Source organism: Gopherus flavomarginatus, chromosome 16 (genome assembly GCF_025201925.1).
Source record: "Gopherus flavomarginatus isolate rGopFla2 chromosome 16, rGopFla2.mat.asm, whole genome shotgun sequence".
NCBI classification, from domain to species: Eukaryota; Metazoa; Chordata; order Testudines; family Testudinidae; genus Gopherus; species Gopherus flavomarginatus.
Genome location: NC_066632.1, coordinates 6,399,700 through 6,426,311, shown reverse-complemented (window position 1 = coordinate 6,426,311; position 26,612 = coordinate 6,399,700). Strand labels below are relative to the sequence as shown.

The 26,612-nt window shown below is 44.8% G+C and overlaps 1 protein-coding gene across 1 annotated transcript in view; it reads right to left on the bottom strand.

Moving 5' to 3' along the window:
- LOC127035534 (maestro heat-like repeat-containing protein family member 2B) overlaps positions 1–26,612 on the bottom strand; it is a 69,533-nt gene that overhangs the window by 32,712 nt on the left and 10,209 nt on the right. Inside the window, exons 6-18 of the mRNA XM_050925543.1 lie at positions 20,856–20,998; positions 10,889–11,011; positions 9,851–10,013; positions 9,198–9,296; positions 7,990–8,141; positions 7,324–7,467; positions 4,594–4,686; positions 4,077–4,146; positions 3,851–3,964; positions 2,686–2,759; positions 2,300–2,422; positions 928–1,011; positions 119–263 (exon numbers count right to left, since the gene is read on the bottom strand). Coding sequence (XP_050781500.1) covers positions 119–263; positions 928–1,011; positions 2,300–2,422; positions 2,686–2,759; positions 3,851–3,964; positions 4,077–4,146; positions 4,594–4,686; positions 7,324–7,467; positions 7,990–8,141; positions 9,198–9,296; positions 9,851–10,013; positions 10,889–11,011; positions 20,856–20,998 — 1,527 coding nt within the window. The remainder of the gene's footprint in view (positions 1–118; positions 264–927; positions 1,012–2,299; positions 2,423–2,685; positions 2,760–3,850; positions 3,965–4,076; positions 4,147–4,593; positions 4,687–7,323; positions 7,468–7,989; positions 8,142–9,197; positions 9,297–9,850; positions 10,014–10,888; positions 11,012–20,855; positions 20,999–26,612) is intronic.

The following is a 26,612-nucleotide window of genomic DNA, read 5'->3' as shown; positions in this document are numbered from 1 at the left end:
AGACCATTCCTCATTCATTTTAGCCTTCTCATTGCAGATGAGAGAACTGGAGCAGACTGAACCTGTTCATTTCACAGTGTGCTTGGAGAGAATAAATGAAAGAGTTTCTGTTATAAACCTGGTCCACCGTAGTCGAGGCAAGCAGCTTCTTCTCCTTCCTGCTGCTTTTTCTCAACCAGTTCCCTAAGGCATCTGCAGAGAGGCTTCAAAGTGCCAGTGTACTCAGCTGGCACCACATATTCTAGAAGCCTTGGCCATAGCACCTGCAGAGAAGAGCGAGACTGTTCAGTACACAGCTATTTCCATTCCCCCACCTCCAGTATCCTGCTGTCTGAATCCCTCCCTCTCAATAAAAATTCCTTTTATTCATCACTGACCCTTCCCTTACCTATCACCTCATCTCTCTCTCCTCCCATCATCTCACTCTACCTGTCTGGTGCCCCCTCACTCTGTCTTTTAAATACACTGCCTTCTTTGGTGAGCAATTTGGCTCTCACCCAAAGATGAATCCTCCTTCCCTGCATTACAGCATTATGGAGCTACTTAGATAGCACCATTAACTCACCCAGAACTTTACAGACCTAGATAAGGCACACTCCCAGCCCTAAGATCTGTTCAAATCCAGGATCACCAAATCTAAAGATCAGAAGTATTCATGGAGGATCTAAGGGGGAGTTGCACTCAGACAGTGGAAAGAATGAAGAGAAGATCTCTGCAACATGATTTCTTCCAGTTAAATTGCTTTCTATCTTTTCTCTAATGTGAACCACTTACTCCATGATGAAGGGGTCACACCATCCCTGACATGAATTTGACATACTGTTCCTCCATTATGCTAAGTGTGCAAAAAGCTTCCTTGTGGGGAAGTACAAAGAATGTAAGGAAGAACGTCCCTATTTCAAGAAGCAGTAGCAACAGGTCACTTACTTGGGTCATTCCACTGACTGAGGTGTCCAGACATTGCAGGATGTCAATGCACAGGCTTTGGATAGTGTTTTCTTCCTGAATAGCCTGGGTGAGAAGTGTTGTACCCTGCTGTGAGATAGCTCTATAGAACTTATTAGCTAGTAGCAAGACACTGGCTAGAGAATCAGTGTCCTTCTCTTACAAAGCCATCTTGAACATTGACCTATGCCTGCTTTTATATTGCACTGGAAGTGCACAACCATCTGAAGGGAAGGGAATAATAGAAACTCCTAACTGGTGGGTCATATCCCAGGCTTAGGAAAACCCTCAAGTGAAGGGAATGATTCACTGAACACAAAAGAGTTTCCCCAACAGGGTTAATTTTCTTTAAATTTGGAAAACTGTTTCATCTTTTTATCTCTGAGGAAAAACATTCAGACTCTGCCCAGTGGGAATCAATATGCAGAACCAGGGGGATCCACTCTGTTTGTTCTGATGCCCCAACCAGCTTGGTCATTTCGTGTGTAGTGAGTGTGATTCTATCAACGGGCCTAATTCTCCTCTTACTTACACCAGACTAAATATTGATTGACTCTACTGATTTTAGTTTAAAGGAGAGCAAAACTGGCCCAATGAGAAAAAGCAGCCTTCCTTAAGATGGGTGCATGTGTGTGTGAGAGAGAGAAAAAGGCCCTTGGAGAGTATTGCCACAAGCTCCAACTTTGTAGAAAAGGGGCCAAGCAGAGCTAAGATCTTCAACAACTGACTGTAAAGTTGAACTGTTTATGTTAATACAGATCATGGCTCCAACCATGGAGCACAAAGTGTCTGGAGCCCCTGGCTGTGTCCATGGATAGAAATACGGATTGAAGATATTTTTAAACTAGTATATGTAGATGAGAGCATGTAGTGAGGGAAATATGCAGCAAGCTTTTCCAGTCTCCTGACAGTCTGTGATGCAACCTGCATAACCTCGGTGTTTTGCTGATAGTTTACGTTTGCTTCAATAGCCACAGAATTGGGCATCATTATGTTCTCTGGAGAGTCTATTTCAAACAAAGAGATGTGCTTCCTTGTACTAGAATATTTCACTGAAAAATGGTGTTTTCAGAATTTTCAAAGACTCACCAGAGGGTTGAGTAACCTAGATGACTCTGGTAGATGTAAATACCCAGTGTGAGAGTCTGATCTCTGTAACACTAGTATAAATCCAGAGTAACGCCACTAAAGTCAGCGGAGTTACCTTGACTTTACACCAATATAACTGATCAGATTCTGGCTCTAATCATTCAGTCCAGTTGTCCTTGAGTCAAAACTCCCACTGAAGGCAAGGGGAGCAGCCAGCATGAAAGAATGGTAGGACCCAGTCCTAAGTGCTAAGAACTCTCCTTACCAGTTTGCTGGTGGATACACTGAACTCCCTGAAAACATGTGCTACCATCTCCCACGCTGCACAATTCTCCACACTTTCTGAGCTGAGCAGCCTCCGGATGAAATGAAGAACTGCCATCCTCACCTGCAAGGGTAGAGATGACACACATGAGTTATTGTTATCCCTTCTGCCTGAAATCGGAGATAGGATATGAGAGTCCTTATGCTTTTGATTTGATCTCCTTGGCTTATAAACATGGATCCATTTAACACAGGCAGGAGAATGACATGCCTTCTCTAGTCTGCAGTCTCTCCTCTGGATCTGAATGAAAGCTCCACCCAGATGTCCATTCATCCCATATCATTGAAAAAAATTGAAATATTTCACTGCTTCACACACACTCTTACCGTAGCATTCTGATCACCCAGAGTGGATTTCACTGCCTTCACAATCAGAAACTTTTTCAGTCTTGTCTCGGGCACTGAAAGATAAGGAGAGGTGTCCAGTACTTCTTTGTTCCACACACTCACTTTCCACATTGGAATTAATCCTGGATTTCAAAAGGCCCCATTTAAGAATAGTACCAAGCTTCTCTCATACACAGAATCAGTGGGGAAAACATAGGACCAGACTCTGGTCTCAGTTACACTAGCATAAATCTAAAGTAATTCCATTTCTATAAATAGTGCCGTCATACTGCCATGATGGAAATAATAATAAAAGAATTAGATAGACTGAGGTTAATCTGTGTTTACACAGTATAACAGAACTCAGAATCTAGTCTACAGTGTCTAATACTGACGATTATCGAGTCAGGGGTATTATTTTATTTTTGATTATTGTTACTGTGCTTTAGCCTCAAGTCAACTTCTGTATCTCAAGTTGAAAAATATCTTGGGCTACATTCAGCACTTAGTTGAACCTGTTGATTTCTGTGTGGCCATAGGGGGGTAACTTAGGGCAGCATTTAGCCCCTTAGTGGATACCCAGACCACTGTTGACTGTGTGTTATGGAGATTCTGTGCCCCATTTGCAGAGGCGATGAGTCTGTTACAGCCCTGCCGTGCCTACAAAGCCTTGGTTCTTCAGCTCAATCTATAGTAGCTCATGCTTTTAGCTCTGGATCAGGGCTGGCTTTAGGCCGATTCCTCTGATTCTCCTGAATCGGGCCCCATGTCTGAGAGGGCGCCGCACATAACAGGACCCCGCTCCCAGTGGCCCTTTAAATTTTTACTCACCCAGCAGTGCTCTGGGTCTTTGGCGGTACTTCAGCGGCGGGTCCTGCACTCGCTTTGGGTGTTCGCTGGCACTTTGGCGGTGGGTCCTAAACTCGCCCTAGGTCTTCGGTAGCACGTGAAGGACCCGCTGCTGAAGTTCCACCGAAGACTCAGAGCAAGTGAAGGACCCGCTGCTGAAGTGCAGCCGAAGTCTCAGGGCACCGCCCGGTGAGTACAAGCCCCACAAATCAGGCCCCGCACTTCCTAAAGCCGGCCCTGCCCTGGATGTCCCCAACTCAACGCTCAGCATGTCGGCCAAGAGGGCAGCTGGCACAGTTGCTCCTGTGTTACTTACAGTCAGCACCAACAATAGCTCTGAGCAGATTCAGAGATGCCACACGAACAGCCTCATTCTCAACCTTCAGCTGCGAGCGCAGAAAGGCTATCAGATCCTCCGGAGAAGAACGGGCTGCAAGGCAAGAAATCACGTCCTCACTGACGACAGAACTCTTATTCTTACCATACCTTACAAAGGAAGTTACAAGGAAACCACTGTGTAACTCAGAGTCTCTTCCTCTTACCTAGCTGAACTATACAATAGACCAGCTCTGGGTGATGTTCCAGGCTGAGCGGCTCAGCTTGAGAACAGATCTGTGGGAAGAAGGGAAATGGTCAAAGAAAAACTAATCAGAAGCAATTGAAAAGAAAATGTTCAATTAATTTCTAAGCTTCCACTTCCTACGTGTCCAACTAGAGGTCTGAACCCCAGCTGGATGGTACTGAATGCACAGCAAGAATCAAACACAATGTCCAATACCTTAGATGAGAGAAGCTAAAGTGTTTTGAACAGCAGAGCTCATCGAATCAAGACACAGCCACAGTGTTTACTGTACAACTCTGACTCCCTCTGATAATCGGCTTATGGTAAAATTGCTTTACAAACTGAGTTGGACATTAGCTAAGAAAATGAGACCACTACCTGCTTACTCTTGAGCCTGCAGAAATCAGGAGGGCATGAGCGGTCCCCAGCCTTTACACTATCATTCAATAGATTTTGATTGTTAATATGCTTCAGATCCAAGCAAAACCACCCCTCACCTGGTTGTGCAGAGCACTGCAGATGGCTTGAAACTTCCTCTTAGGGAGAGGGATCTTATATTCACCAGAGACCTCCAAGAGCTGGCTCAGACTCTGCAACAGGGGGTGAAAGTCAGATGGGGGCACACACAGGAGCAACATGTAGTGACTGAAGCAGATTCAGGGGATTCGTGGATTCCAAGGCCGGAACGGATTATTGCCATCATCTAGTCTGACCTCTGGTATAACACAGGCCACAGACCTTGCCCAGAATAATTCCCAGAGCAGAGCTTTTAGAAAAACATCCCAATCTCGATATAAAAACTGTCAGTGAGGGAGAATCTGCCTCGGCCCTTGGTAAATGGTTCTAATGGTTAATTATCTCACCATTAAAAATGGACACTAAATTTCCAGTCTGAATGCGTCTCGTTTCAGTTTCTAGCCATTGGATCAAGTTACACCTTTCTCTGCTAGACTGAAGAGCCCGTTATAAAACATGAGTCCCTCATGTAAGATATTATAGACTGTCATGAAGTCACCCTGTCACAGGACAGGTCCACCCCATCAGGGTGGTACCAGGTTGTGGAGGAAATGAAGTAGATCTCAGGCAGCCCAGCTGGTCTAGTCTCCCTAGCCATCGCAGCAGTCCTGGCTCCTAGGGCAGCATAGCCTAATGGTCGGGATCAGCGCAGCAGCCCTTCGGTGAAGGTTCACGGCCCAACAGCCTGAGTTAGGAGGGCTCCCCTTCTAGGTATGGCAGTGTGGCCTAGTGGCCAGAGTCATTAGAACCACCTTCTGTGGCAGGGAAGTGTTGCCTAGTGACCAGCCCTTCTCCACTGGCTCCTACCTATTTCACAGGTCCCAGCCCAGGGTCCGGTCGTGTCACAGGGGTATCTGCCACCAAATCAGCGAGGATCCTTCCAAAACATGCCAAGTCAAAGCCCAGTGCCTCAACTGGATCAGTGCTTAGTCTACCTAGGGTACTTCCCACTCAGGGATTCTGTGGTCTCTCCTCCATCTCTGGCATTGGGTGGCTCGGGGTCGTGGGTTGCAGCCACAGTCCGGCTGGCCTCTGAATCCTGGAGCACTGGCAGTCTCTCTGCAGGAGCCTGCAATGCACCTCTGCTCCCTTCAGCAGCCATCCCAGACTCAGCCGAGCAGCTCTCTTATATCCTGGTTCCAGCTGAAGCATGCCCAGCAGAGATGAGGGGCCATGGCTGAACCAATGTGGGGTACATAAACCCCATCACACACCCTTTTACTTTCTGTTTGTTAAACTAAATAGATTGAGTTCCTTGATTCTACCACTGTAAGGCAGGATTTCTAATCCTGTAATCACTGTGGCTCTTCTCTCAATATCCTCTCCAATTTATCAACACCCTTTTTGAGTTGTGGGCACTAGAACTGGACACAGTATTCCAACAGGAGTCACACAAGTGCCAGATTTAGAAGTAAAACAACCACTGTACTCCTCCTTGAGATTCCCCTTTTTATGCTTTTCAGCTTTTTTGGCCACAGCATGAGTTCGTGTTCAGCTGATTATTCATCATGACCCCCACAATCTTTTTCAGAGTCACTGCTTCCCAGGACAGCATCCCCCATCATGTATGTATAGCCTACATTCTTTGTGCCTAGATGCTCACATTTACATTCAGCCATATTTAAATGCACCTTTGTTTGCGCCCAGTTTACCAAGTGATCTAGATCTCTCTGAATCTGTCCTCTCCATTTTTTACCACTTCCCAATTTTTATCTCATCTGCCAACTTTATCAGGGACGATTTTATGTCCTCTGCCAGGTTATTGATAAAAAAGCTGAAAATCAAATTCCTTCCTGCATCTAAACACTTTTCTCCTTTGTTGCTTCAAGCTTCCGGAATGTCTCTGATGCCATCTACAGATTTTACTATATTGAAGCAGTTGTGTAGTGCCCTGATGCTATCAAACAAGTCCATGATGCATTGGTTGCCTCCAAATCATGGGTATTTCAACCCCAAAAGTGACCACATACGCTGTACCAGAAAGCTTCAACCAACAGAGACAGTGAGTAAATATCACTACCCAACAAGTTATAGCTGTCTCATGACTTCATTTACAACTGTGTAGCCCCACTGAAGACAGAATATGGCCTCTTACTTCTTGCTCATGTGGTACTCAGGGTAGATGAAATAGAGAAACAAGGGGAGTGAGACAATATCTTTAATTAGATTATCTCACCCACCTTGGCGCTCTAATATCTTGGGACCAACATGGCTACAACAGCACTGCATAGAATGGGAGATGAAATAGACAGGCAATGCTTTTAGACCCATCTAGTTACATAATCCAAAGCAATGACTCGCAAGTCTCCTTAGTATTAATTTTCAACCATTGACAGTTGTCTTGGTACTGACCAGAGACAACATATGGCAGCCCCTACTCTGAGGAGCCTATGAACTAAAAGAGAGATGCAGAGTTGACAGGATGTACTGGGAAATCGCAAGGTGGGAGGATCTTTTTGGAGGGGGGGGTAGGTGTTTTGTTTTCTATCTCCTTATCATCCTCCCCAGGAAACAGAGGATGGTTTTCATAGGAGGCATTTACCTACAAATCTTGTTGCCTGGCTCACCACGTGTACAAACCCAGAGCTTGTGTGGATATTTATTTTCTAACAAGTCACTGTCTAAACCAGGAAACCCCACTGGCAGCAAATTCCTCGTGCAGTTCATACATGCACACACATGGACAGTTACCTTAAGGAGTGGTACCTCACCTTGGTGATGTGAAAAACATGAGCATCCTCCTTATATTGCTCAAGGAGCCATGAGATCAGTTCAAATATCTGATCCTGATACTTCTCTTGGTGTAGCAGGAGACTCATCATGGGACCAAGGGCTTTGATGATAGCCTGCTTCAGCTGCATAGATGAGACACAGAATTTATGTTCCTACGAATTCATTCAATATCATTCAATGGGCACACCTTTTCTACTTCCAGTGAGTGCACCTTCCCTTGTTCCACTGTAGGAATGGGCCTATCTCAATATTTCCCGGTAAAGATCCAGGACTCGTATGGTTGGTTTCAGGATTATATCCTAATGCACCTCACAACTATACCAGGTAAGATATTCCCCAGATTAGTATGCATTCTAGGCCAACTCACCCCTGCTGGAACTCCACTGGAGCTGAATGGAGGAATTAATTTAGGCCACTATCCCGTGTTCATCTGCACGTTAGTGCATAAAACTAGAATCCATGTACACTGCGTACAATTTCCATGTTGTTTGGGTTTTAAATGTTTGGGTTTTAAATGTTTTACATGACATACTGTTCCATCCAAAAGGACCTACCATTAAATGTCATCATCACAATGAGTGCTAGACTCATAAAATTTAACGTTACAATTTCTGCTAATGCTTTAGAAAACTAGCAATTCTCACCTCAGGCTCCTCACAGGTCAGCCAGTTGCTGGTCACATGAGAATATAAGGGAAGAAATCGATAGCAGAATTGCGATGCACTCATTCTGGGGAATGAGCACTTTTCCCAGTTACTCAAATAGAAATTTACTGCCCTTGAGCATTCTTCCAGAACTGCATGGACGGAGAGAAGACAGGCAATGTGAAAAGGACATATTAGTAATGAGGAGAATTTGCTTTATCAGTGAACACACCCAGGCCTAAAGTTTACTACAATTCCATGGCAGCTACTGCTTAGTTCAGGACTAGATGCTGAAATCCCACATCAATTTTGAGCTATTTCGCTTCCCACCGTTCCGTGTCTTGTTTCTCAAAAGGCTTTTTAATTTGCAGATCTCTCAATCTTATTTCAATTACCATCATTTGAAGACAAATTTTTTCTCCCTTCCTTGTTACCTCTTAATTAGAGTTGGTTGAAAAAGCAGTTTAAATTCAGCTCTGCTCTGCATGACTCGTGTCCTCTGCAGTTACTCTTTATTTAACCCTAACACTGGATGATTTCATCCTGAGTTACAGTTTGTCTGAAAGATGTTGAGTGCCCCTAACAGCCATTGGCTTTACTGGGATTTGAAGGTAGTGGGGAGCACTTTGCCCTAAAGGTAGGTGTCTCTAGTGTCCTTGCTAAGAAGAATTAGGGCCCAATCCTGTTCTCTATGAATTTGATGGCAAAATTCCCATTTACCTCAAAGGCACAGGATTAACCCTTTACTGAGCATCACCCGAAAAGCAAAGAAAGAGAGAAGTGGAGAGGAAGAGAAGACAGAGAAAGAGGGTGAAAGGAGTTTCTTTATCATCATCTAAGGGGAGAGAATGGGTGAAGAAGTTGGAAATGGGATTTTTAAATGTACAGTATTGAAATCTGCTCCCTTCACCTCCTCCCCCAGGAGATTGCTGGCAGATGAGCAGCTTCAGTCTTTGTGTCTCTTTATTTTAAATTATATCCATGAGTCATAAAGGGCCTGAATTTACAAATGCTCAGCGCCTCCTGCAAAGTACGGAGCACTCTCAGCTTCACCGAGTGCCACGGGAGCCCAGGAACACAGCACCTGGTGCAATGCAGGGCAGGGAGCACAGTTCAGGGCCTGTTGCAAACTTGGTCAGTCACTTCAATCTGTACCAAGACCCCCTCAATATCCATTCTGGGCACCTATAGCAAGTTCTGGCACTTACCACCACAAAATGCTTGTCTCATCCTGCCGCCCTTGACTAACTTCCGCATGTAGGACATGAACAGCAGGGTCAGGACCATAAAACGGATACACTTAAGCGCTGCGGAGGAAGGCCAGAAGAGAAGGAAGACAGATAATCGGCTGCTCTCCACCTTCTTAGAACACACTTAGAAACACTGTGGGGCAGGATGCTAGGGGCTCCTGGGCCATTTTGCGCTGCATAAGCAGAGCAGAATGGCTTCAAAGCAGCCATTGAAAGCCAGTGGGGGATTCACCCTGAAGAGGGGAATCCTCCACCAGTGCACAGCTGTGCCCGATGCCCAACTCACTCTCAGCGTAAGGGCAGAGAGAACTGGGGCGGGATGGGAAGTGGGGTGGAGAAGAGCTCCACTAGACCTGATCTTCCACTCATTCCCATCCCTGAGGAACTTCAGTTGGGGGCAGAAGTTAGAGCTTTCACCGCCGTCTGGATAGCTCATGATCTGGAAGCCAGAACTAGCAAGAGCAGTTAATCCGGGGTCTCTCCACATACACACGCACGCACACACTCAAGCAGAGCTCTGTTTAGCTGCAACATTTTTAGGTAGAGAGAGTAATCCCCTGTCCTTAAATGAAAGACGATAACTTTGAAACAAAAGATGGACGTTACCATACCATAGGCTGATAACAGGTTGCGCAGCGTAACTAAAATAAATTCTTCAGGCAGCTGCGGTGGTTCCAGATGACAGTGCAGCTCAACCATCACATTAGTAAAATAGCAGCGAGCCAGCGTCACTAAGGTGTTACTAGCTGCCACTTTAAGTTCATTTGTTACTTGCTAAAAAAAAAAAGAGAGAGAGAGTGAGAGAGACTGAGGTGACTGAAGCCGGTTGCACTAGCCAGAGTTGTTTAGATGAGTCAAGTCCTTATTTCTGTGCATAAGTTGTGAATGAACCCAGCCAACTTTCTGTGGATAGACTCATTAGTCATAAATATTCATTGAATCAAAACAATCTTCAGCCTTTGAGTTGCTTGCAAGCTGCTTAGTTAGACTATTCATTATTAGCTCCTTGTGGTGGATGACTGGTCACCATAGTCACATGATATTTTGCCCCACCCTTCCCTAAGGAGGTAGTAAGACACAGACTGGGCAGCTTCAAAGATATTCAGAGAGCTTTCCTGGAATAAACTGTCCCCCAAAAGGAGACTGACTTCCTTTGGAACAAGAGAGAGATTTTTCCATGGGTTTTCCTGCTGGCAAACTAGATTCTAAATCCAATGCTGCTGCTTTTGGAGATAGCTCAGATTCTGTCTGTCTTAGGGTTTTATACTGCCACTTATCGCTATAGTATCAGAGCGCCTCCCACATAACATCAGTATCAAAAATGAAATCCCTAGTAGACTATGGGAAAGACGTGCTCATGAAGAAACCATAGGCCTGTCTCTGTGTCTGATATCATGCATCTCGGGTCCTGATCCTGCAAAGCACTTAAGCACATGTGTAACTTTCACATGTGAGTTTTTCCATCTTATGCATGTGCACAAGTGCTGTCTAGGAACTGGGCTTTGCTGTGGAGGAAGGTGTGGGCTTCTAGCAGAAGAATACATTTTCATTTCAGTATACAGTTTACCCCCCTACCCCCTCCAAAAAAAGAGTTTTAATTAGTTAAAGCTTTGGATCCTTTGATTAGTAGCTCAGGAGAATTAACTTACCTGACTCTCTCTCATCTGGTCAAAGGCTAGGGTTATTATTTTGTTCACTAGCCTTCTCTCTAGGCCCCCGGTGTCCTGCTGTAATACCTTCTCCAGGACATAGTAAATGTCTACTCTGTTTTGCTGGGGACAAACCAGAAAAGAGAACAAACAATTGGGAAAAGTTTTTCTTGATGACCATACAGTAATTGGACAAATAAGCCCCTGCCCTAAAGAGCTTCCAATCCAAACATGAAATGATTAGCCCAAGTCTTATCATAACAGAGCAGGTCCGTGGCCAGGAAGAGAATCCATGTCTCCTGAGTCATTATCCAGAGTTCTATCCACTAGGCCACACTGACTCCTCAGCCAGCATTCTCACACAACTAATCCATTGGCTTAATTGGTGTAAAATACGCCATGCCCTTCACAATCACCGCATTTAGCAGCACTTCAGAAGCAGCCGAACAATTTACATGTTTTAATCTTTCTGCAGAGAAAAAAGCCAGAAGAAGCCTCCTTCACTGCCCCCTTATCCAGTTTCATTTATTGAAAACAAACAATAAAAATGAGCACCTTGCCCTTGCTCTAACCACTCCAGACAGAATTGGTAAATGTGTAATTACAAAATACCCAACTCCCACAGTAAGTCCTCAACAGCTCCTAGGGGAAATTAGCCCAGCAGTTAGATCTACATTGACAGTCGCACAGTTGAAGGTGTCTTTTATGAGGCCCATCAGTGTAGAAATTCACAGATGATACTAAATATTGGGGGAGTTTAGTATCAGCTGAGACGGAAAAAAATAAAGAGGGACACAGAGAAATTAAAAATCTGATCAGAGAACAAGATTCCTTTCAGAAAACTGCAAACTAGCACATCTGGAAAGGACGTAGAAGTAACTGACATAATGGGAGGGAGAAAAGTGGGAAGCAACGAGTGCCCTGGGGGTGACAGTGAAAAACAAAGTCAACGTTTGTTTTTCAACGTATGCAAGGTGTGATGGCTACCACAAAGAGCCATGTGGGTTGGGTCTTTTTCACACAGGGATCATGGCACTGTTGGTGTCACTAGGCATAAATCTAGGTAGCTCGGGAGGGTGGAAGATCACAAGTGCCAATGAAGCCCTCCTGCTCAGGCCTCAATGAACCATTGTTCCTCCATGTTAAACACTTTGTGTAACCTAGTGTAACTTAATGTACTAATAGCTGCAAAAATGTAGTGTTAGCAGTTAGTTTTTGGTTGTAATAGTCAGTTTTCTGCTGTAATACAGGCTAAAGCATGCTCAAGGCCATTTTAAGATACTGTATACATGTCTCAGCAGCAGAGAAGGGGGGAGGAAGGGGGAAGACAAAAGATTGAGTGAGAAAAGATACTGCAGCTGGACGGGAAAGGAGGGGGGAGTGAGAGATCAGCTAGTAGCAAGAAAAAGTTTTGTAGTAAACAACTGGGATATAAAAGGAAGAAACTGCTTGTTTTAGGTATGCAGGATTTGAGATTGCATTCTCCCTCGCACCTTATTTGAGCTCAAATAAACTTCTGTTTTGCTTCTCCACCCTGGTGTGTTCATTGGTGCTACGCACTCCGGGCCACGAACCGCTGTTGCTTAGCCTCTGGCACTTTGTGCCGGCAACAGTTCTTGGCATCCCTGGGTGGGCTCGGGGCTAAAATTAGTCTTGCCTGGATCCCTCCTGGTGGTCAACGGATCGTGGCGACGACCGACGCCCAGTGCACACCGGTGACTTCACCGGGGGCCTCGGCGGAGATGCGGTGTGAGCAACCCCCGAGGGCACAACCGTGCAACGCGCTCAAATAGTGGAGAAGCAGTTGTGGGCGATGGTGTGGAACCGGTCCCGGGCGACGGTGAGGAACCGGTCCCTTGGATAAGGTAGGAACAGTCCGGTTGTCTGGACTTTCTGTTAGGACCTGGAGACGCCCAGTGTCTTCCTGCGGCATGGGGCAGGGACAGAGCAAGGTGGGGAAGGCACGGTGTACCCACCCTAGAATGCACTCTAGAAAACTGGAAGGTGTTTGGATCGGATCCGATGACCAAAAGTAGGTTACAAAGGTTTTGTACAGTAGACTGGCCTCAGTACAAATTAGAGGGTCAGAAAAGGTGGCCACCTGAAGGATCAGTAAATTACAGTACGATCCTCCAATTACTCCTGTTTTGTCAGTGAACGGGTAGCTTCTGAAGCTGTTTGTATGGAGAGCTCTTGTGTAAAAAAAAAAAAGAAAAAAGAAAAAAAAATCCTCCACCATAGCTCTTGTTCTTCCCCCTGTCTGGCGGAGTGCAAGGATTCAAAAGCAGGTTAGGGATAGTGGAGGGAGAAAGGAGGGACCTGTCTAGAAAGGAGACTCTATGTCCTAGTGCACTCTCTCCCTGTTGTAGCTAAAAAGCAAGATCAGATGCAGAATGGTACTGGGGGCCAGTGTGAATGACCGGAAGACGCCCAGAGTACCCTGTGAAGCAAAAGCTCGTGACCAGGACTACTCTAACGCAAGCCCGGTAACTAGTGGATCTTTAGGAGCTCCGACCCATGGTGGGCTGACTCGTCCTGGCATCGTCCGGTGAGGAAGCTACCTGGGTCTAGGAGTGTGTGAACCCATCTTCCCTCCCCCTTTCCTTTCCGTGTGGGCTGCTGACAGTCTGATCATCTCACTGGATGCAATCAGAGTAAGCGGCGCCGTCTCCCAGAGACTAGCCAATGCTCTTTGCTGAAGGGAGGCGTAGGAGGGTCATAGCCATCCTCGTTAGCCTCTCCTGTGTGAGTACCCTGTAGGGGAAAATCCTTAGTTTATGAGCCGCTAGCGCGGACAGGACCTCCCTGTGTGTGTAAGTGGAAAATGGGTGGGGGGACAGTCTAAACATTCCACCTCACCCCCTAAAGGTACCCCAGCATATTACATGTACGTATATTATGCTTCATCAACCTGCCGGTATTTAGAGAATTGGAATATTTACACGCGTGAAAATCCATCTAAACAATGCCCACTAGAAGGTACTTCAATCTAGATAAGATCATACATCTAAGAGGAGCGTTTAATCACCAAAAAGCCCTAACACAGCGTGAGCAAATTTGTCTATTGAGGAAAGGAATGGGTTAATGTGAAATTCATCTTGGTCCAGGGATAAAAAGAAAGTTGCTCTGCGTTCAAGGTCAAGAATCAACGCAGACTATGCTAAGTACAAAGAAAAACTGCTTTCGGCCCCAGCCGGCTGTGGAAAAAGGAAAATTGACAGAGGCGAACCAAAGGCAATATAAGTTACAGAACTGAGATTACATTTGCAAAGCTTAACTGTCCAGTAAGATCCAACAGTGTGCCTTTGTGACCCCGGAGCCAGTGTGGCTTGGTGACACCAAAGCAGCCACAGGCAGCCGACCTGGACTGGAATCTCTGAAAGAGACGCCGCAGGAGATTCCAGGGTGTAAAAGAACAGCCCTCCCAAGAGTGGAAGCATGTTGGAAATTCTGGACAAGCTGTATATAGGATAATCTCCTGTCCACCTCTCCCCCTTCTCTGAACATTATATACAGAAGTGGCCAGTCTGGACGTACGTGTGCGAGTATGAAAAAGGGGCTTAGGGCTTGGGGCATTAATGTTTTCCTGAGTGATGTGGGAATGTTCCCAACACTCTCTCTTGTTGTTCTATTATTTTATTAATGGAGCTTTAAAAATTCAGTTATATGGTGTGTTTTCTTTATCTTCCCTCAACGATCCTGTCGTGTCAGCCTGATCACCTGACACAAGGGACAGATTGGTAACAGAAATTTGTCACAGTTTGGTGAGTGATTAAAAAGGGGGAAGCCCTGCAGAATTTACACCATCTATTTGTTTTACCCTTGTTATTTCATGTTTGCTTTGCTTGGTACTGTTGGTGTTATATGTTGAGAACTGCATGAGTAAAAGTGAGCCCTGATAGGATAAGGAAACGCTATCTGGTTTTGGTTCTGTTCTATTTAACCGGTTACTGTTGTTTTTCTGCTCTGTTCATTTGGACGTTAGGAGTGTGGATGGAACTGAACCTCTCGTTCGTAATTCCTCGGAGTGGAAGCCATGCATGCAAGGAAGCTCTGAGGTTGAATTGAGATCCTTCTGTCCCGTCCCCTGTAGCGGTCAGTGTATAGAAGTTGGAAAACCTGGCTTAGACTGTAATTTCCTCTGCTCTGTGTAATTCTCTTTTCTGTTTAAGTGTCAGCAGACAGATGGATGGGTCTCTGAGTAAACCCTCTAAAGGGGTTTGGATTATATGTTAAGTAAATGGTCTTTGCCCAATGGGCCATGTGTTTTTGTCCAGGTGACAAGCCTCACGAGGGAGGACTCGGGTAGTTTTGTGAGTAAGAATGTTTAAGGGAAGAGACCAGGAGGGGTGGGGGCTAGTTGAGAAGCCCACCCTCCTAGCTAAACTGGTAGTGGAACAAGTTGGTGCCCATGGAAGAGACGGTTCAGCAAGAAAAGCAGGATCGGGCCCAGGTGGGCAGGCAACAGACAGAGAGATTGGAAAACAGATTGGAAAACTTTGAGGGTGTAGTGGAAAGAAGGAGTCAGTAAGTGTAAGCATGGGGATTTCAAATACCTAGGACTTACTTGGAATGGTGATTTGAGTTAATAAAAGTAGCTGTTGGGAGACAAGCAAGTGATTTAAGGGAGAGTGAGAAGTTAACTCTGTAGTTGCTGGAGGGAAAAGCTGTTAAACTTTGTAAAAATGCTAAGGAAGAAAGTTCTTGGTGTCTGTGGAATGTTTGTAAATAAATTCAGGCAAAGAAATTATTGGATTGCAATCATTTGATTTGGCTATGAACAATTTAGCTGAATTAGCTGAAGAATGTATACAGTGTTATGTAATTGAAAACCTGGGCTGCCTATGAAACAAATATAAGAAAATATGGGGTAATTCCTCTGTTTTGCCTGAAGTCAACAAGGGTATTTGTATATATTAAGCAATGATTGTCTTCCCAGAAGGGGTAGACTTCTGTTTTTTTTGTCTTTCAGATAATCAGAGAAAACTGATGCCAGCTGAACAGCATTCAACGTACCATGCATTTACTGGCACAAAGGGAATTGTGTTTTGTGTTCTGTCTTGTGGTGTTTGTCTCGTGGCCGGAGTTGTTGTGTTTGGTGTTTTCATCGGATGGTCTGGTTTGGAATCAGGAGAATGTGATATACTAAAGTCTAATACATTTCCTTAAGTAAGAAAAGGAATCTTCATTGGCCAAATCTTTTAATTAAAAATTGTTATTAAAATTTGCATACCAACAGTCTTTGGAAGCAAAGACATGAAAAGTTAACCCACTCCCCATATTGTACATGGGATCCTTCTGGCTACCTCAGATTTCTAGCCAGAGGGCTGGGGATGGTGGGAAGCTATTGGACTAGAGGTTGTATTGAGTGAACTCCTCAAAGTGGGTGTGCTTGTTCTAGCTTGTTGCTCCAAAGTTCTGTAATAAAGTTATTTTAGTGGAAGGGTATATGTGGCATACATTGAATAATAAGACTGATGTACTGTATGATGGCAATGTTTATGTGTTCGTTGTTGGGAAAAAGGTGTATGAGTAAAGAGTGGAAGATTCCTTTGTAGGTTAAAAGAAGCCAAAAAGGAAAGAAGAACAAAGAACAGAATAAGTTCACTGGAAAAAGAAAAAATAGCAAGCTCAGGCTATAGATAGGACACTGACTCCATTCACAGTCAAGACTTGGCTAACAACCAGGAAAAGGAGGGCTTGAATTTGCCCATGCAGCTATAAGGTTTGCAAAACACTGCTAGGCACTAATGAAATGTGTTAGGTTTCTTTTCTCACAGGTAAAGAAGCGCTACCCAAAGACCCTAGCAGCCCTACCACTCCTTGGAACCAGGAAACTGGATTGATGTAAAGGTCCACCAATGAAAGACTGCTTTGGCTCCATGCTGGAAAGGCCCTTATTAAGTCCTGCTGACTATCAACACAGCTGTGAAGTGCCAAAGACTGACTGCATGGACCCAAGATTCTCACTGCAAAAAGACCCCTCCACCTCGGGAGAATTCTCTTACTGAAGATTAGCCTATTTCTCCTTCTAGCTCCACTGTGCCTTCTGGACAGCAGGGAAAAAGTACAAGGTGAAGTGCTAGTAACCTCTCCCTTGTCCACTGACAGATCTACTGTGCCTTTGCATTTTTCTAGAAAAAGCAAAACTATTACAGGGTGATGTGCTGGTAACCTCTCCCCTGTAGGATGCTGCACCATGACTGTTTTGAGAAAGAAGGAACACTCACTCCACTGAAATGGCCAAAGTCCAGGAATTCCTGACTAGAAAGAACATTAAGAACTGACCCTGGTAAAGAAACAAAGAATTATACACTGGCGGGAAGACATTTGTGGGACCCATGCTTGGGAATGTGGTATTGTTAGGATTTTGGAGTTTATTCTACAGGCTGCGTCCTGTGTTCTGGATAAATCCTTCAGCATGTATTGCTCTCTCTAATTAGATTTTACATAAAAAGTACCCGAAGAGTTTGTTCTGCCACTAAAAATTTTACCCGTATTGAAACCATTCCAGTGACTAATAATGTAACCCCCTCCTATGCTATTAATGTTGATGCCTTTTGAAAGTGCCTGAGAATAGTTAAATAACAGATGTAATACAGTACTACACCAAGGAAAGATGGTATTGAATATCACTGAGGCTGGGAAGGCATTGCAGTGGGATCTAGTATGTTTAGGAATTCAGGATTTCCTGAATGACCAGCTGATGGCCATTCGGAGTGATCTTGAGGACCAGACTTGGCCCACTGCCCTTACAGATGCATCAGGAATACCATCTGATCTGTGATCATGGAGACATACGTGGACACTTTCTCAGTGGAAGTGTGGCTTCACAGGGCGGGGTGTGCGCCCTTATAGGGGATGAATGCTGTACTTCTGTCCTAGAAAACACACAGGATATTAACAAGCACATCCTGTCAGCCAAACAGGCTTTTGAACAGTGGAAGGCCTAAAAAGGGGAACCCACTATTTCTGATTCCCTCTGGGGCTGGTTACCCAACCTGAGGGAACTAGGGGAAGGCATTGTTCGCCTCCTGCTCACTGGTGTGGTGTTGTGTATCGTTACTCTTCTCTTGCTTGCTTGCTGTAAAGCACTCCAGCTCCCTAGAGCTTAATCGCATGTTATCCTTTGGATGTGAGAACACTCAGCCAAAAGTTTGTTGAGTATTCTCAAAGGAGGGAGTTGTTGGTGTCACTAGGCATAAATCTAGATAGCTCGGGAGGGTGGAAGATCACGAGTGCCGATGAAGCCCTCCTGCTCAGGCCTCAATGAACCATTGTTCCTCCATGTTAAACACTTTGTGTAACCTAGTGTAACCTAATGTACTAATAGCTGCAAAAATGTAGTGTTAGCAGTTAGTTTTCGGCAACAGCACAAAGCAGGAAGACACCAGTTCCTCTCTGTTCATCTGAGGTGTGACTACATCTGGATTATTGCATTTTCTAGCACCACATTCCCAGAGAGATCAACAAATTGGAAGTAATTCATTTGAGAGCAAAAAAGAATGCACGGAGGTGGCAGAATTGACTTCTGAATAGAGCCCTGCAACCTGACTACAGGCGTCAGGGTCAGGTTGGATGAAAAAACACCTGACTCTCTTGGGCTCAGGTCAGGTCAGTTCTCCTCCATTAGCCCATGGGATCGGCACAGCAGGGGGCAGTGTCAGAGGATCAAGCCATTGCTGCACATTACTGCCGCTGCGCCGGCCCCATGAGCAGGATGCAGTGGCAGTATCCGGTTTGGGGGGAAGGGTTGGGACCAGGATGGGAAATGATTCAACCCTCTCAGGGTGAGGTTAGTGGACTTGGGGCCAGTTCACGTTGGGCTTAAAAATTGGGCCCGAGCAGACCTCTACTTCCGAAGACAGACTGACAGAGCTGTCTATGGCCGATGCGGCCAAGGGATGACTGTGAGGGAGACATGATAATACCATCCACCTATCTGAAGGGTGTGAACACCAAGGAAGGAGAGGAATTTTTTAGTATAATACATTTAGGTAAAAGTAGAAGTAATGGGATTAAACTAAAAGAAGACATACAATTTAGACTTTAATAAAAAGAAAAAATGCCCCACCTGGGAGACAGGTCTATAAGGTTATGACACAGTCTTCCTAGGAAAACAGTGGAAGCTCAGTCATTAGGGGCTTTTTAAAATTAGTTTGGCCAAAACAGTGGAAAATGGCTGCTGGGAATGCTCCTGCGTTAGCAGGGAAATGGACTGGATGATCCAATAGGTCTTTTCCAGCTCTGTCTCCTGTGAGTCTGTAAACCTATGTGACCTGCATGCCAAGGTCATAAAGCCCTTTGGAATGTTCAAAGCCAATCAGATCTCTTGATTGGCTAAACATTCCAGTGGTGCTGCTTGAAAAGGGATGCTTCTGCAAACTGCAATCAGAACACACAGCTCCACTGGGGAGAAGCTCCTTCCATTAATTTTTAAATGTAAGGAGGATTTTTTTAATTGAAAATTGTCACTGATAATTTATGAATACATAAGCTCTATGTACTTCAAGTAGCTCTGGATTATGCAACAATTTTATTATTTAAAACCAAAAGAGATTCATAATTAATCGAGTAATTAAAATAATTAAAGTACTAGGAGGCCAAGACAAGCAGTTCAGTTCTGCTCATAAGGGCTAGTGGGGGAGGACAGATTGGGGGAGGGGCTGAATGGGAGTGGAGATACAGGGTTACAGGGGGAGGGAGGTTCAGAGTCACATAGTGATGGGGGAGGAGGTGCAGAGCTACACAGGGACAGGGGGTGGTTGGATGGAGGCACAGAGACACATGGGGATGGGGGAGTGGGTGTCTGAGTGGGGGTGGAAGGACACATGTGGACAAGGGGTACAAGGACCCATGGGGGTGCAGGAACACATGGAGACAGGGGCAGATGTGCCTTCCTGAATGGGAGAGGTTAGGGGTCAGCCAGGGTTTGCATGGGGGGAGCTCCCTAACAATTCCTCCCCACCCCTCCCAAAAAAACTGTTCCATATGTTTCCCATCCATACCCAGCAACCCTCCAAGTTCACACCCAGGCTCCTTCCCAGCAATTTACTTCCCCCTCCTTCAGCTCCTCCATGACCCCTGACTCCACCAAGCCTTTGCACTGTGGCTGAGGGGTGCCAGAAATACGGTTCTGTAGTGAGTTGAAATGAATTGTTACTTAGAGTTCTGTATTAATATGGATAGTAAGGAATCTATTTGTCAAAAAACATTTCCTGAATCTTTTTTGTTGTCTGTATTGATACAGACATACTTGCTAACTGGGATTTAGAAATAAAAAAGCAAATCTACTTTGAACTGGTGCAATTATATTGTATATTTCCAGAAATGTTAAAATACTGTGTGCATCATTTTTATTTTTTTTGTAACAGAATTCCCCTAGTAGAAAATATAGAGAGAAGGTCCCTTCAGTGCTATAATCTCAATAATATGTCATCATAAGAAAGGAGTGTTGGCTAGGAATAAGAGCAGGGACTCAGTTCACTTGGGTTTTAGTCACATTCTTTTACTAACTTGCTAAGTGGTGTTGAGCAAGTAACTTAATTCCCTGTGACACAAACCATCTGTAAATGGGGATCATGCCGACCATTCTCACAGGGTGATGTGAGTCTTCATTCATTAGTATTAGGTAAGTGCTTTGAAATTTTTGGATGAAGATGCTAAAGAAGGGCAAAGTATTATTAAAAGAGATTACTGCAGGTCCTATAGTGTACTTCTACTATATGCAACCCATGTACTCCACTGTGTGTAAAAGGACAATGCTCTCTTTACAGAGCATTATATCATCCTGATCTGCAATAACAACATTTTGCATGATGAGTTCATGCCTGAGGACAGAAGGGTGAATATTGATTATGCCTATGGTGTGCCAGGCCACTTTCTATAGTGAATTACCCCCATGAAGTCAGGCAGAATTTGGTGTGGACACATGGAAAGCAGATTTAATTTCATGAAACTACCCTACCTCATCCTGTTGTAGTTTTTCTAGCAGAACGGTAACAACGATAGCCAGCTTGGTCTCAGCTATACAGGCAATCCTGAGGGCAATTTTGTCCTTATCTTGGTCATCCATATGTACCAAGAGGGAAACAATCTCATTATAAACATCTGAAATTAAATAAAAAGATTCAGCTGGTTACCACTGATAGTAGAAATTGGTGTTGGCCTCTTTAATTCATTATCTAGTAAAGATTCTGCAGGTGTCCAAACACTGTGAGGAGTGAGTAGTAGATCTGGGAATCATGTAAATCCTCTTCCTTCCTCCTGATGACCAGGTTTGTTTGCTGAAGGACCCAGTGTGTTGGGGGGGGGGGAAATCATAATGAAGAAAATTTACTCCTTTCAAGTAGATCCCCATGTAAAATAATCTTCCTTTCCCTCTTTACTATCAATTTATGAGGTTTGATAGCATACAGAATAATAATTTATGGCCCAAATTTTCAAAACTGGGTGCCTAAACTTCAGCTCCTAAATCCATATTAAGGCACCTATGCCCTGAATCAGCATCTTAGTCACATGCTTAACTCTAAGCCAACAAAGAGACCTAAAGTTAAGCACAGGTTTAAGAGTTTTGCTTAGTCAGGGCCTTGTTTTCAAAAATCCTGAGCACCCAGATGTCCTACTGGCTATGCTGGGAACTTGTGGGGGCTCAGTATCTCTTGAAAATCAGGCCACTTTTTTAGACCTCACTATGAATTTAGAAGCCTAACTTTAGGCCCCCTGTTTTGAAGAAAGCCTTTCATCTTATTTCATGGCAGTTTAAATGCTTGCAGAGAAAACTCATGGAACAGAGTACATCCAGTTGCCTGTAGAGGTCATAAAGGAATTTTTCCCCATGCACAATTGGCTAGGTGTATGCTGTGAGTGGGGTGGGGTAGTTCTCTCCAACCTTCATCTGAAGCATCAGGGATTGACCATTGCAAGAGATGGGACACCTGGTAGGGTGGACCAGTGCTCCAAGATGGGTCAGAGAATCTGTTTTCTTAGATGTCCTGCTCATATGCTCAGGGTCCAACTGATCTCCAGAGTTGTGAGTGGGAAGGAATTTTCCCCTACTCAGATTGGCAGGGACCTTTGGGTGGGAGGATGGGGTACTGATCACCTGCTAGGATCATCTGGGTATATCTGACCTAATCAACTCTCTACCATTGCAAGGGCCTCAGGCATTGGTGGAACCTCAGTCTCTCCTGTCATCTGCCTATGGCACGCAACAGTTTAGTCTCCTAAAGACTGAAATGTTTTAGTCCAAGACAAGTTTTTGGGTTCAGTGTAGGGTTGCTAGGTCAAATTTAATGGTTTGTGAAATACAGGAAGTCAGACTAGATGATCTAATGGTCCCTTCTGGCCTTAAACTCTATAAAACTATGAAATAGCTGATGTATTAAAAAAATCAGGATTTTATCTCCCATGTATCTCTTAGCTGTGGGCAGAAATTCTCCAGGAGCCTTAAGATTTAAAAAGAAATCTGAAATGCCATATGTATCTGTCTCCATTGTAACAGCATTCCAAAGCATGAAGGAGGAACTAACAAGATTTCCCCTTCCCAGGAAAGGCTGCTTGACGTTAGGTGATTGCCCATCCTTTATGCAAATTGCATCCGTCAGTTCTAACACCCAGATGCAAACTGAATCCTAACTGTAACCTACACTGCCCACCTAGTTGCAGTAGTGATAGTGTGGGATTAGGCGCTCTAGTGTTGCTAAGAAATGTGACCCCATGCTTTCTTATCCTGCATTTAAGATATTAACAGAGCTTCATTTAGACAGCCAGAGGAGAAGCCCTTCTGCATTTTTTGTTCTAATTTCCCCCATCTCTGATGGATTCCACAGTTAGATCTTGGCTCCGTGGATGCAGAAGACACAAAATGAGGACCTATAATAAACATAAACACCTGGGACAAAAGAAGGAAGACCTCCTCCATAACATTCAATAGAAACTCAGATTCTCAGGAAAGTTTCCAGGTCCAGAGGCTGTAGGCCAACTCCTCAACTGGTGTAAATCAACACAGCTACAAGGAAGACAACAGAGCGACACTGGTTTACAGCAGCTGAGGTTCTGGTCATATAAACAGAGAACATTACAGCTAATCTATCTGTATGCCTGTGCTTTCTGAATGTGTGTGTGAATATAGAATGGATACAGAAAATACAATGCTGACCCTTACCTCTGTCAGTTACCTCCTGCTGACTCACAAATTTACTCATGTTTGAATCTTTCCTCAACACTTCCTCCAGACAGTCCTTTCTCCACAGAGCTCCCGTACTGATAGGCAGTTGGCCTCTCGGTCTGTCATGGCCAGGACAGCCAGTGCAGATTATGCAAGCACTATTATGACGTCAGTGTGACTGTAGCATACCACACAATCTGCAGCTCACCAGGTATGTGCTGTAATTACATGGACAAGATCCTCAAAGGTATTTAGGCTCCTAACTCGCACTCAAATCAGTAGCTGTTAGGAACCTAAATACATTTCAATATCTGGGCCCGTACATGTAAGCAGTCCAATAGGTGGCTACATTTGCTCCAGTGTAGAATTTCTCATTCTCTCTATATCATTTTGAATTTTGGTTTAGTCCTTCTCTCTGTTTGCCACACTTTCCAATATTGGTTTTATCTGAAAAACTGCTCCTGGTTGAATTTATATAAAATAAAAGCACCAAAGAAAGAAAGAGAAGAAACTGCCTTGGAGAATGCACAGTGACCCTTGAGTGTGGTTAGTTGGTTTCCTTTGCTTTTTAATTTGCTTGATCAAAAAGCCTGATGAAACCTTATTGAACTGTATTACAAATATTGATTTTATGTTGTTTTACAATGAATTGAAATTTATACTTAATTTCCATGTCCTGCCAAACAAATCAACTAAATTAATTTTTATTGTGTTTAATATAGTGTGGTGTCATATGTATGGCCATATGTAGAGCCAACTCTTGATTTTGGAAGTGATGCTGCCTTTAAAGCATTCAGAATGATGACACTCTTTGCAGTAAACCATATGGAAAAAGAATTCCAATTACATTTGTCCCTTGCTATGATTTTCAGGTCATTAAAAAACTTCTGATGGAGCCATATTGGCCTCTTACTATTCTTCCTATCTTTCCTTTGCATTGGTGGTTGTCCTTTAATATCGTCTCCTTGAGAAACTGCCAGCTTTCCTGAACTCCTTTATGCCTTCGATATTTTCCACATGGGTGGCTACCTACCAATTCTCTGAGTATGTTAAAGTCTGTTTTTTGTAGTCCTTCTTCTATCATTCTCACTCCTTCCTTTCCTTAGAATCATGAAGTCTATCATTCATGATCACTTTCACCCAAATCACCTTCACCTTCACAACCAGCTCCTCCCTGTTGGTCAGAATCAAGTCTAAAATGGCTGTCCCCCTGGTTACTTCCTCCATTTTCTGAAACAAAGCATTGTCCTCAGTACATTTCTGGAACTTACTGGATAATTTTGTGTTTTGCCATATTCCTTTTTCAACAGATGTCTGGGTAGGTAAAGTCTCCCATTATTAACAGAAATATCCAAAACACAAATCCTGATATTTGTTCTAGAAATGCCTTATCTCCCTCCTCTTCCTGATTTGGTGGTCTGTAATAGACCCCTACCAGGACATCACCCCTGTTTTTTCCCTCTTTTATCTTTACTCAGAGACTTTCAACTGGTCTGCTTCTCACCTCCTTCTGGACCTCAGAACAAGTGTACAATGCAATACTTCCTTTCTTTTTTTCCTGCCTGTCCTTCCTGACCAAGCTATAGCCCTCTACACCAATATTCCAGTCATGAGATTTAGTCCATCGAATATCTGTGATGCCAGTTAAGCTCAGTTATGACTGATGTACTAAAACTCCCAGTTCTTACTATTTATTCCCCATTATTATTACTCCTTGCATTTGTGTTTAGACATCTAAGATGTTAAGCAGATGCCTCCATGGATTTCCCTCTTGTTTCTCCTATAATTCTACTGCAATTTTCCACATCTACTTCTCCCCAATAATCTAGTCCGCTATTAAGATTACCTTTTTTCATCTGCTGCCTTTTTTCACCTGCCCCCTCTGAACTTAGTTTTAAGCTCTTCTCATAAGGTTGGTGAGCCAGTGCATGACGATGTTCTTCTCCTTCTTGACAGACAGACCCCATCTCTTCCCAGCAAACCTCCTTCCTGCAATAGCAGACCATGCTAGAGGAAGTCGAACCCTCCCATAGACCCATCTTCATAACCTTATTATGTGGACACACCTACCACCGAGTGTGTATTGAGCAGAAAGAACGAGGGGACTGAGTTAAACGCAGATGTCAAGTTCCATTTTCAGTGACTAATCTCTTAAACCAGTGGGGATGGCCACGGAACAAAAGTATTTCTGTAGATCAGCATGTGATTATTTGTATTGCATAATTACAATAGGCCCTCAGAGTGATATTTCATATTTCTAGTTTCAGATACAAGAGTGATACATTTATACAAATAGGATGACCACACTCAGTAGATTATACGCTTTGTAATGATACCTTACAAGAGACCTTTTTCATGAAGCATATTCCAGTTACATTATATATTTTTATAAAATCATATAGAGTGCAATGTCACAGCACCACATTCGCACCAGCCCCTAGGGCTGGGGCCAACACAGTGATCAGATCCCCCAAGCCCACAGCTTGGGCTGACACGTACAACCCTCTCCTGCTGTCCTCACCAGCACCTGGAGCAGAGCATGGCAGAGCCAGGGCAGCATCCTGCCCTCTGCCCAGGGAGGGACTGGAGGCTGGGCCTGTCTGCCGAACCCACCCTTCCGACTGGCACTGACCAGGCAATGGCCGGCTGTCTCAGGCCTGCGACCCCCTCATGCTTCTGGGGGGAAGGCTGAGGGGTACAGCGTGTATGGCTGGGGTCCCCCTTGCTCAAGGTGCAGGCTGGGGGTGCACACGGAATCCCAGTGGCAGCCCAGCTGTAAGGGCAGCCATGGTGGAAGCTGGCAAGCTCATCGTTGGGCAGGTGTCTCTGCTGGAACCTTTTAATTCTGCACCTCCAATCCACCACCCACTCTCCTGGCAGCAGCGCAGCAATTACCCAAATGGCTGTTAACTGTGGCTGATAATTCCCCACGGGGATCAGGGACAGACAGCTCTGCAGCTGAGCAGATTGGGGCTGGGCCCCTGCAGTAGGTCAGAGGTGCCAGGGTCTCTCACCTCATCCACAGCAGGCATGCAGCACTGGCAGTGCTCATTTGTCCAGCAGGGAGAGAGGAACTGGCCCAGGGAGCAGGGAAAACAGGGCCTGCTGGGCTCAAAGGGACCGACCTCTTCCAGAGCACATTCCCCAGCAAGTTGCATGTGCAATTATTAGCAGGGGTCCAAGGGGACAGAAGTATGGACAGAGCAGGGAGGGCTGGGAGGCAGGACATCTGGGTTCTGTGCTGAGCTCTGGGAGGGGAGTAGGGTCCAGGGGTTAGATCAGTGGCTGGGAGGCAGGATTCCTGGGTTCCATGCCCAGCTCTGCCCCCAAATCCATGTGAGTCACTCCCACTCTGGGTGCCTGTTACTTAGGTTTCACGTCACACGGGTGCTGCTGGGCATTTTCCAAACCCTCTGCGGGGTTGGGATCATATTTTGCAAAGCCTGGGGCACTCTGAGGCTGGCAGGTGCTGGGAAAGCCATGGCAGGGTGCGATGGGTATGGGCATAGGAGAGCTGCAATGCAGAGTCTGGGCTGCAGGGGGCGCACAGGCTGA